This window comes from Glycine max, chromosome 14 (assembly GCF_000004515.6).
Source record: "Glycine max cultivar Williams 82 chromosome 14, Glycine_max_v4.0, whole genome shotgun sequence".
In the NCBI taxonomy this organism is placed as follows: domain Eukaryota; kingdom Viridiplantae; phylum Streptophyta; class Magnoliopsida; order Fabales; family Fabaceae; genus Glycine; species Glycine max.
This window is the reverse complement of record NC_038250.2, coordinates 49,305,449-49,317,550: the sequence shown is the minus strand read 5'-3', so window position 1 is coordinate 49,317,550 and position 12,102 is coordinate 49,305,449. Positions and strand designations below refer to the sequence as shown.

The window sequence follows — 12,102 nt, the reverse complement described above, 5'->3', positions numbered from 1 at the left end:
CCTACAGGGGCCTACGATCTAGCCTACATAAAGCTTGACCTGACCTGACCTATTTAATTAAAAAGCTAGGCTCAGACTTTTTTAAAAGTTTATTAAATTAAATAGACCATACTTAGGCTTATTAAAAAGCCTTATAAGTCTGATAGGCCGACTTATATATATATATATATATATATATATATATATTATTTTTTGGGTACAATTAATATTATTTTTTAAAAAACTAACAGATTTCATTCTTATTATAGAAGGTGTGCTATTTTTTTTTATTTTTTTGTAAAAACAACTAGGAATATTAAAGATTTAATGTGAAGAAGACTTTTAAATAGGTTACCAAATCAGATTAGGCTTTTAAAAAGGTCAGACCGAATCAAAATAAAAGTCTATAATAGGTTATAGGCCAGACTCATACCTCAAAAATTAATCATAGACTATGCTCAGGCCTTTTAAAGTCTGTCCTGACCTATTCCCATCCTAACTACAAGCCCTCCAACATTGCACCACTTGCTGCAATAATGATGCCGTCATTTAAGATGGTGTTTGTTATAAGAGAACATTTTATAACTAGGAATCAGATTTTTAAAAATACGTCTTTTAAAAGAAATATAATATGTTTAGTCGTTATTTTAATTTTTTTAAAGAATAGTAAGCTTATTTATAAGAAAGTTTTATTGTCATGTTTAGTTTTAAATAAAATATTTAAAAAATATTATCCTTATTCCTATATATCAGATCTTTTTAATAAATTTACATCATTTAAGAAAAGCAAAATGCTTGTTTGGTGTAACTTCGTGTTGCACAAGACAGTTATATAAAGATAAATCCACGTATTTTCATTTTATAAAATTCTGGGTTTAGTTTTGTTAGTTAGGTATTTTTATTTTATTTATATAAACAAAAGATAAGAGAAGTTATTTTTTTATTTATTTAACATATCTTTATTAGATTAAATCTTTATTAAAGGAAACTAATTATACCATTTTCTTATTAGAAGGAATCAAATTAAATCTAATAAATGAAGAACAATTTTTTTTAGGTTAAAATATGTTTTTTATCCTTATAAATATTAAAATATTTAAAATTCGTCCATGCGAAATTTTAAGTATATTTTTTGTCCTTACGAAATATAAATATGATATTTTTGCTTTGAGTTGGACCCTAAAGATCCAATCCTACGTGTCAATGTTAGGTCCTCATCACTGGATCAACATGTTAGTTGATGATGGAGATCTAATATCGACACATAAGATTAAATTTTTTGAATCTAACTTTAAATTAAAATATTATATATTTATATTTTATGTTGATGAAAAACATATTAAAAAATTCATAAGGACGAAAAATGTTTTAGTATTTTTTTTATATTTTATCACTTGTCAATTTTCTGTTAGTTGTATCTAAGAATAAGGTGTTAGATGTGTGCTTCCACAAGAATATCTTCTCCTAATAATTTCCGTAATTTGTATTGTTTCGTGCAAAGAATATTTGGTAGTAGCAGTGCTATTAAGAACATTGATTTAATTAATGAAATTAATTTTTTCAACTGTTTATATTGTTCTTTAAAATTATCTTAAAATTGTTGAGAGTCATCACCTCACTTCTTTTACTTAATTATTTTTTATTTAATTTATTAATGTGTAGAGAGAGAATAGTGGTTATATATTTATCTTATTAATTTGTGAATAGTCATCTTTCCTAATTCTCATGAGACAAATTATATCATTTTGAAGAACCTCTTGTATCTTAAAAATATTTAAATTCTTTTTTTTTTTGCTGGATTGAAATTCTCTTCAATTAAATATGAAAATTTTCAATTCATGTTTTGAATAAAACATTTCTTATACTAAGTTCTGCCAAATAATGCGCGAGGAGCACACTAATATTTATGGATGTTAATCATTGCAATTGGAAAACTCCACGTAGATTTCAATAATAAAAAGAAAGGCCAAATATATATAAGATACAAAAAGTTGCATGCTTAAGGTTAAATACGCAAATGCTACTCATAAATAATTATAAAGATAAATAAAATCTTGATTAATATAAAATTTGATCCAAAGATAAATAAAATCTGATAAAATATTATTTTTGGTCAAAGATTAAACTCAAATATTATTTAAATAATTCATTTTTAAATTTAGAACATTAACCATTATATTAAATCTCTTGTCTACATCATAATCATCGCTTAGTAGACAGCATCATAATTTACATTATCCGTTCTTACAATGTTGCAATTTTTGTCAACTTTAGTGTTGTATATTTGAACACACCTCACGTTGACAATGTTGTAATAATATGCAATATCGCAGACAGAATACAGAAAATTAATATACGAATCCATTTCTTTATTTTAGACAAATATTACAGTCGCACATTCCCGAACCGATAAAGAATTTCCCCGGCCATAAACAAAGAATTCAATAATGGTATTCCTATTGATAATCTAACCTAGAAAAATAAATAAATACTAACTGGAACATAAAATAACAAACTAAAAATTCCCTTACTACGTTGTTACCTAGTTTGCTACATGTATAATACATACATAATATAATGTATATACGTAGTATTGGAGTCTGCTACTGCTACCCTATAAAATTATGGTAAAGATATCTTATAACTTGTTTGTTTGGGCCAATGAATGTGGCCTCGTGCAAGGTCATGGGCCCAACTACCCTGTGAAGAATAATGCTCAAGTTAGAAGAGCTGGCACAACCGCCACATAGCCATCGTGATACTGACAATGCCGGCAATGGCTTGGGATTGGAACACGTGTCTGCACGTGGCCCACGACATTTCACTCTGATCAAATGCACCTTCATACACCATTGTGCTGTTGTTGTTAAGAAAGGGAGAGGTTGAAGAACCATCTTGCCCCTGTGATGCCTTCTGACTGTTGAGAAAAATCAAAATGAAATGCTCAGAAGCAATTCTATTTGATATTATTTTGCTTCTAGACATTTTTATCTTTAATTATTATGATTTATTAAAACATTTTATTTCAACTTTTAATAATAATAATAATAATAATAATAATTGTATATTTTAAAATAAGTTACATTATGCTAATAACAAGGTAGTACTATAATTATTCGAAGAAGAAAACAAAAACAGAACTCTGAACGTGTCATAATGTGATTTGTGCAACGGTCACGAAATGCACAGAGCACAGAACTACTTTAATAATGCATTGCTAACACGCTAATAATAATGGTGTGCAACGATAACTATCGACATGCGTGCCAGCCAGCCACCCCATACCATTTGCATAATTTAATATCTCAATTTCTCATGCTATTGAGATTCGGGAGAGAATGCTACTACGACGTGATTTTCTTTTGTGTCTTTGGTTTCAAGGTATGGTCCCTGGTCTCTGTCTAAGGAGACCAATCACGTTAGGAATTGTAGAGTGGGGACGACATACGACGTGATTCTGAATTGATGAGATTATGGTTTGCTTGTAGAAGCAAATATGTATGGTTTGGTTTGGTTTGATATGAATTGAATTTTCTACCTAAATAAGAAATAAAAGCCATTTTGACCCCTCTATCCCACCGAATCACCGCATTTTCAACCTTGCTATTAACACCGAAATTTAAAGGCTTGTTTTCATGATTATTATATGCGAAGGATAATAATCATCACATTATTAAAGTGTGTCTTTGCTTATACTGAAAACCAACTCAATATTGTTCATCAACTCTTGACGTTGATATTACTCCATTCGTACTAATTACAAGCTGAAGAAAATCACTAAAACACCCATCCTTAATGTCATTATTTACATAAAAAGCCCCTTATTTATCGTTTTTGTGTCAGTTTATATTACTAACGTTAAGGTTAGTTTTAATTTAAAATAGTTAAATATTATTATATAAAAATACAAAAACTTAATAATATATTTTGTGATATATTTATTCATGGTTTATTTAAAAGTGTTGTTTGAAGTGGGGAGAAGGAGAAACAGACCTGGTGGTAGGGGAAGGGCAAAAGGTTATGGTATAATCCGCGGAAGCGCAAGTGAAGGTGCTGGTCTTGTCGTCGTACGCGTAGCTATAAGCGCGTGGGCAAGCGCTCTTGAATATCGCTGAGTAAGCCGATGGCTTGCACGTGTCGGGCGTGCCGTACGCGCCGCTGCAGCAATACTGCGGCGAGTTGAACGCCTCGCAGGCGCTCTTGCACGCCACCACGCCCTCTCTCCCATCCGCGCCCATCACTTTAAGCTCCGAAGGACACGCGCCGTTCAGATCTCCCACGCACCCCGTCGCGGTGCACTTCTCGCCGGAGCCACCCTGCGGCACCACCAGCATCGGCACGTTGTAGCCGTCGACTAAACTCACGTCGAAGAAGTCGAGGCCTCCGGCTCCGTCGAGGGTGAACTCGGCGAGGGTGGCAGGAGGCGCGGCGCCGTTTCCGGAGCACTCGAGCTTGCCGGAGCCGCAGTCGCCGGTGACGCAGGAGAATTTGCCGGTGGAGTCTTCGGAGCAGAGTGTTCTGCCCCAGAAACGGCCACCCCAAGACGCGGGTGCGGCGATTGTGGTGGAGGCGCCGGTTTGGAGAACCAAGCCGGTGGTTGAAAGAGGAGGAACACCCGCATTGGAAAGAATTCCCGGCCACACGGTGTAGTCACATTTGTTAACTAGAGTGAATGTTGTTGAAATTACCCCTGCAAAAAATGTTACAAATAATTAAATTATTAATTCAATCGACCTTCGCATGATCACAATTTTTTTTTTTTTTTTCCATTTAGTGTGTGTTTGAGATGAAGGTACCACGGTGAAAAAAATCATGGTCAATTCCAATTCCACGGTAGAGTTACAGCAACACATAGTTATTTCTCAAAATTGACAATGATATCATGATTTTTTGTCCGAAAATTAATTATGCACTGTATCCAAACACACTAAGGCATGTTATAGAATGAAGATATAAGGTGAGTTAAAAGAAAAAAGAAGAAAAATATTACATATACAATACATTATATTAATGAAACTAATGTGTGTTGTTGATAAGAAAAAAGTATCCTACTATAGACATTACCTGATAATGATAGATGAAGTGTTAGTAGGAATGAAAATAATGATGATAGTGTTGGGCGATCCATAGTCTGATCTAATGTGAATAAGGAAAAGGAGAAAGAAGAAGAAGAGAGAAAATTAATTATATGAATGAATAGTCCAAGTTCTTCTTCTTCTAAAATGAATTTGAGAAGAATGAATGGAGGGAGAGGGGGTATTTATAGAAGAAATAAAAGGAGAGGGAGGGGAATCGCACTTTGTGGTGGAGACAGCACACTGACCAAGCTAACGTTCAACTTCAATGTTTCTTTCATGTCCATTTACCTTTTTTTATTTGTATTTCCCAGTATGCCCCGAAGAATACACGTTTCACTAAACCAAACTATTCTATTTCTCACTTCCTTTGTTTTTTTTTTTTTTTTCCGGCGATATTCTAGTTCACTTTCAAGATACTAAAAAATATTAATTATGTCACATTCATATTAGAATTAGGAATTAAATTAAATCTAATAATGATAAATATTTTTTTTCTCTATATTTTACCACTTCTCAATTTTTATTATATGTCATAATGACATGTTGTGTTTGTGTCCACCTACAAATATATCTTAGAAACATGCAATTAATATCAGGTAAACATGATATTTCGTATTTATATATCTGAGGGGGAAATATGAGAGAAAAAAAATATAGGATATATTTATCTTAGTTCACTTAGCACAACCCAAAACTGATGTTGAAAACCCATACAGTCTAGGTTTTGTTTTGTGCATTGAATAAAATAGAAATAGCTTTAATTAATGACATTAATATATATATATATATATATATATATATATATATATATATATAATTTAATACAATTATATATAATTTTAAATTTTAAGTATATATATATTATTTATTATTGTGGCTCCCTCAAAATTATAGGTCAAGCTCCACCACTGGTAATAAGGTTAAAAAGCTCATACACTTTTAATTAATTCAGACCTTACTAGAAGAAAATCAAACTCATTAATTACTTGAAGGATGAGGCAACAGACATTTTATATAAATAAATAAGTGCATATTTATGCACGGTTTCTAATTTGCAAGGGAACAAAATTAATTTGATAAAAAGGAATACAATTTGACCTTAAACCAAACCTCGGAATTTCTTTATCTTTGTAAAAAATTTCTATCGAAATGCATTTTTCGATGATTGTTGGTCGAAAATGAATAACAGAAAATTTCATGAAGTAGTCATTTTTTATCTCTTATTATTCATTTTTTAGGTTCATTTTATAAATTAATATATAAACTAGTCAACTAATGCTATTCTAAGCAATACGAGACTTATTTTTTAAAATATTCTTTTAAAACTTATAAATATAACACTGTACACATATAATCCTTGAATTATATCATTACCACTTAAATTCTTATACTATATATTCATGCCGTACACACATAATGACTATAGGCTTAAAGATCAAAGTGCATGTATTTATCTCACTTTCAATAAAATTTATTTTTGTTTACTTTTTTACCTTTCTCTAAATCCTTAATCTCTTTCCTTTACCATCACCATTTCTTTTGAGAACTTAACTTTTATCCAATCTTAGTCTCTTATAACAATTTAAAATAAAACTATCATAATTGATATTATTATTGAAATTATAATAATTATTTTCGTCAATACATAGACATTTATCTTAAGTTTAAAATTGATTATTTTTTGTTATAAAAAAAACTTACAATCGAATACGAATTTTATATATCACATTTATCTGTTAATAAAATCTAAAGTAAAAGTTGTTGTATCACAGATAAAAAACAATTTAAAAAATAATTTATGATTTTGACAATTAATAAATATATCATAATTAAGTCATTTAAATTCAAAACCAATTAAATAAATCTTTACTTATTTTAAGAATAATTTCATTTTAAAAGAAAATACTGTATTTATTTTGAGGTGGAATTAACTTGGGAGTGATTAGTGCAATATGAATTACACAAATGTTGGTGTTAAGTGTTAAGGTTAGTCATGAAAAGAAGAACGATGGAGCCCACAGATGATAATGGAATGTCCAGAAAAAAGGGGTTTGAATTTTTCGTCAAGTGTGACATCCTACAATCCTATGTGGCATCCTACACTACTTGCAGGTAGCGCAGCCTCTGCTGAGAAGGATTACCAAATGGATAAAAAGCAGGTCTTATTTGGCAACTTTCGCAATTTTGACAAGATTCCGACCATATCATCATTTATTATTATTTGATGTACAGAATTCTTAACCTCTTTTGACTATTTCATGCACTCCTTAATTTACTACTCCTTCCTAGCTTCTACCAAATGGCAATTACAATAAATTTATAAATTTATTCTGGCAGTTAGTTGATCAAATTGTTGAGTCTGTTGTTGAAGTTTAGCTTAACGTCCCACTTTCTGATTGGAAAAATTTCGTTCTCCTATCATTGTTGAACTGCTTCAGTTTTTGCTGCAACTAACAAAATTTTCATAGCAATTATAAGTTCTTGCCCTGAAATTTAGTCACATAGGAAAACAATAAGTGATCCAGATATTTAAATGCTATTATCTAATATCTCATCCAAGGATTTGATAAATCTCCTCACCTTGAAAATATCTTAAAGTCAGAAAAAGCACAATTAAAATATCTGGGTGATGGGTCTGATATACCGGCATTAATTAACAATTTAATTTATGAAAATAATAGGTCATTTGAATTGTAATTATCTACTACTATAGCCCGCCACCTTCCATGTAGACTTAATTAGGGTATTTATTTCTCTTTTTTCAGATTACCACTTTATGCACGCAAGTTCCCCAGTTGAGAGCATGTTGATTTAGCGTTGAGACCGGAGATAGAGACTCTTATAAACAGATATAGTATAATGTTTCTATTGGTAACAACAAGCAGACTCTAGTGACTCTTCAAAACACATGAATAGGAAAAGCCTTGATTGAATAGGAAGGCTTTTTTTTTTTGAAGGAAGAATAGGAAGCTTTTGTAATTTCAGAGTATGGAACCAATAACTACAGAAACTAGGGGAAGTAGAATAGGGAAACAACCACCTTCATATTGATAGATACTTGGCATTAGTCCATTCCTAATGGCAGGTGTTAATAAACTCTACCTCTAGACAGAGAAATCACTACAAAAAACAAAATCAAGTTGAGTATGGGTAAATATTGTAATTTTAATCACTGATGAAGAAATTGATTGTCGATATTCTAATTTATTCAAGATTTGTTATACATATTTCACCTTTTGAAGTGAGTTACACATTTTTTTTTGTCTAATCAAGAGGTATCTGGGGTTTCTTATTTGACACCCAACTAATCCTCTGGGTTGGTCCATTTTGTGATGAAGTGATATCTCCATCTGTAATTCCATACTCAAGTCGGGAATCAAACCCCCAAACCTTGGTTAAGAAGCTCAAGTGTCGGACCACATGCATCAACAACTTTCGGTAGTAGCGAGTTACATATTTTTTAGAAGCTGAATGTATGCTTTTAACTGCCAACAGAATTCGGGTTTTATGATATTAATTATCTGGTAAAGTCTAAGATATCTTTCATAGCCGTGAACTGCCTCAATTCGATTGTCTGTTATGATTTTGTCTTCTCTTAGTTGATGTATAATATGATTAACTAAATCAATAATTATTAATGAACAACAAATGGGTTCAATATATCCTATCACCTGCTACCTACCGCCTATGAAGAAAAAAAGAAGGATCTTGTGATTTATGTGTCATTTTTCCAATGCTAATTAACTCGTGAGCACCAAATACAGAGAAGCTTCTAAGACTAAAAAATCTCGGGTCATCTCTAACCCAACTTCTCTAATTGGAGTTCTTAAGTAGCATCCACTTGTACAATAATTCATTTTTACCCTTTTTTAAGTTAAGCAACTCAGTCCTTCTAACCCAACACCTCCGAAAAAAAATACTAAATGGGAGGGGAAGAGCAACCACTGAAAATGTGTAACAGGTTGCTGCACATTAGTTTTCATTTTTTTAATGACAAAAGCCTTGATTGATATTGACATGGTGGCACACATAAACACATTAGGCACTGTTGCTTGTAGAAACTCCTGACATGTGTCGTTGGAGATGTCCTTAGAGCAAAAGACATGAGACAGTTCCTAATTGTCGGTCCTCTTCGGAGGTCAGAGTCATTGAATGCTCCTTTGGTGCCGAGAAGTATTTATCTTAGAAGCAACATATCTTCAACTCATGTCTATAAATATCAATGTTATTTTTCCTTTAAGGAATGAACGCTTATTCATATTTTATAATACTAGCACCTCAAATTCTCACTGGCATAGGCATTAGAGTCCTAAGAAGTGTCACCACCTCAACCACTAAATCCTACTGTCTCTCAACAAACTTATCACCAACAAATTACCAATCACTAGAGAAAGGAAAAATGCTAAACTACACCAACACAGACGAATGCATTTGATTTGTCATTTTTTATGTTTAGCACCCACTTGTTTTCTGTCAAACACAAATCATAAATTATTGTTTCTCTTAAAAATTTACGCGAGTACATTGATTCATATATTTCAAGCATCTAAGGCTTCGTAACAAATAGCAATTCTCCTAGAAAAAATACTCAAAGCACCACCTAATCTGTGCGTAGCCCTTTTGTCTTGGCTTCACTTCGTATCGCTTACAATCCAAATAAAATGATAAAATTTGGTTTGTAATATTTTATTATGCATTGATTTGGAGAGTGAAGTTATCACAATTTTCAAGCAACCATTCAATCCTCTGCAGCTGCATGCCTCCAATACTTGAAATTACGACAACATGATGCAAAAGCCATGCAGATCTTTTGTTGTGTTACCAATCGTGACAACATCCAAGGTGCACTCTAGTCTAACCCACATCTCGGGTTTATTTCTCGCATTTCTTCTTATGGCTAAATCCAATCTCTTGGTCTTTGTGAAAGGAAAAAGAATTTTTCACGCTCTTTCTTTTGAAAAGAAAGGATTAGGAAAATCCTATTGATTGCAATTTTCTCGAGATCCCCGTTCTTGCAAAGTCATTTCCGCATGACCAACAGCTTGTATCACGGGGTGTTCTATTTCTATTTGGTAAAGTAGTGGACGATAACAGTCAATGTTCAGATTCATGTGTCAGTCCCACATCGAAGGATATTACAAGAGAGAACTAAAATAGGTCCTATAATAGAAAAATGTTTGGGCTTTAACCAGCCATGATCCATCAGGCAGTTAATGGGTTATGACGAATGGTGGTATCTAGCATTATATGTGCGAGTGGGGTGCCTGTCCCAGCCTGGTTACGACACATATGCACTCACCCTTTAACCAATCTGATCCCTAACCTGAAGTATGCATTTAACCAATTTGTAAATTGTGTGTACTTTGTTGTACTTGAATTTTATTTTTAGGCATTCACAAAATGAAGCATTTGCTTAGGATAAATATGTGAAATAAAGAAATTCTCTTGAATGAGTAGTTATAATTCTCATGTAAAGTCGGTAGTCCAAGGAGATAAAAAATACTAATTTTTATCACGAAGTGGCTTATCATTTTACTTCATTTACCACCTTAGCTTTTAGATTTATTTTAAAATATAAATGTGGTTGGAGTTTATATAAAGCAATTGAACATTAAACTAAGGTGATCTATCTTGCTTTCTTATGCAAAAAAGTAACTTGAAAAGTAAACAAGTAAAAGAAATCTGTTCAGTATTGAGCTGCAAAGAATGACCAACAAAATGTTATTATCATATAGTTCATCCATAAATAATATCAAAAACATTAGATCTATATGTTGTTCTAAAGTTGTAAACACGTGAACCCCCTAACTCTTGCTATATGCCAAACTTTGACAGAAAATCAAGTCGCTTAGGAGTTCTTGAATCTTGTGAGCATTGGCCTCATAGCATTAAGGTGACCAAATAGTGAAGCCGAGTCAACAGATCAATGATGTCAAAATCTATTGCTTCTGGGTGCAGTACAGTGTCTGGAGGAAAATCAGGTTTCATTGACCTAGTTTATGGGGAGCTACAGAAAATTCCATTTAGCATAATTCAACAAGAAATAAAACATCAATGATAAAGAAGCAGGTGAGATTATGCTGGGAAGGCATACCTCTTTTGTGACATTAATGATTTGCAACCGGGAAGAAAGTGCACTCTTAATATCATTGGGCAGTGTATGATACAAGTTGTACCTTGTATTTGGGGAACTGACTGTTGGGCGAGATGCTTGATATAACTTAGAAAACAAACATTTTATTTAGATCACAACAACTTGCTAAGGTTACTCCTAATTAGCATGGTAGACGTTACAATCATGTTTATATGATTGATAATGTTAGCATAGTGTAGAGCAAGACCAGTTTCACTATGTCTTGCAGAATCCTCACTATGTTTGACAGTGGATGCACCTACCATGAATCCACAATTTCATAAAATCTTAATGATCAGAAGCAATTTTCTAGAGATAAGTATCATGGAAATCTAAGTAATAGATAGCAAAAAGATTCAAATAAAAATTTGAACATATATGATCAGAACAGAGCAAACAACAGAAGCGGTTCAGGTTTCACGTCATCTTACTGATTTCCCTAATCCATTTAACCAGCATGCCAATCCAAACAGCAAAAATGATTAAGAGGAAAAACTGCTATAGAAGTTGGGATCATGAACAGATGTCATATTAAAGAATGCTAACAAAATAAAGTTTTTACATAAAAGAGTTACCAACACACTTCTAGTCTTCTGCAGTAATTTCTAACACATTCCCATTATGATTTCTAGTAAAATGATAACTTGCAAAACGACCAAAAAGAATATGTATTGATTAAACAAAAGACTCTCTTGTTATTGAGACTGACATTAGGAGAAATGTAAATTATGCAGAAACACACGCTTTATTGATTTCTGTTGTGAATACATAGTATGTTCACTGAATATGATGGAGGGAAAATAACTAAATTAGTAACAAACTTCATCTAACAGTAATAGTCTAATAGAAGGAATCTAGTCGAGGAACTAATTTAAGTGGCTGATAACAGTGGATACAAACAATACGAACTAA

At 32.2% G+C, this 12,102-nt stretch overlaps 1 protein-coding gene, 1 long non-coding RNA gene and 1 other non-coding gene across 3 annotated transcripts; 2 read left to right on the top strand and 1 right to left on the bottom strand.

The window, feature by feature from the left end:
* Positions 1-2,327: 2,327 nt before the first annotated feature.
* LOC100787631 (thaumatin-like protein 1) lies at positions 2,328-5,319 on the bottom strand. The gene is made up of 3 exons (XM_006596481.3): positions 5,044-5,319; positions 3,973-4,669; positions 2,328-2,896 (listed from the first exon to the last, which is right to left on the bottom strand). The coding sequence occupies exons 1-3, from the start codon at positions 5,105-5,107 to the stop codon at positions 2,701-2,703; spliced, it is 957 nt and encodes a 318-aa protein (XP_006596544.1). The 5' UTR covers positions 5,108-5,319; the 3' UTR covers positions 2,328-2,700.
* Positions 5,320-9,635: 4,316 nt separating this feature from the next.
* On the top strand, positions 9,636-11,019 carry LOC121173405 (uncharacterized). The gene is made up of 2 exons (XR_005888205.1): positions 9,636-9,899; positions 10,893-11,019. It is a non-coding gene; the product is annotated as an uncharacterized lncRNA (long non-coding RNA).
* On the top strand, positions 10,273-10,376 carry LOC112999440 (small nucleolar RNA Z279/snoR105/snoR108). Its single transcript, XR_003264627.1, has one exon. It is a non-coding gene; the product is annotated as a small nucleolar RNA Z279/snoR105/snoR108 (small nucleolar RNA).
* Positions 11,020-12,102: the final 1,083 nt, after the last annotated feature.

What these genes read in the sequence shown, in the direction of transcription:
- LOC100787631 (XM_006596481.3), bottom strand. Translation starts at nt 5,107, where the DNA reads ATGGATCGCCCAACACTATCATCATTATTTTCATTCCTACTAACACTT. An exon ending in ACTTCATCTATCATTATCAG is followed by an intron (nt 4,670 to 5,043) that starts GTAATGTCTATA and finishes CATTTTTTGCAG; the next exon opens with GGGTAATTTCAACAACATTC. An exon ending in TGCCCTTCCCCTACCACCAG is followed by an intron (nt 2,897 to 3,972) that starts GTCTGTTTCTCC and finishes TTTTCTCAACAG; the next exon opens with TCAGAAGGCATCACAGGGGC.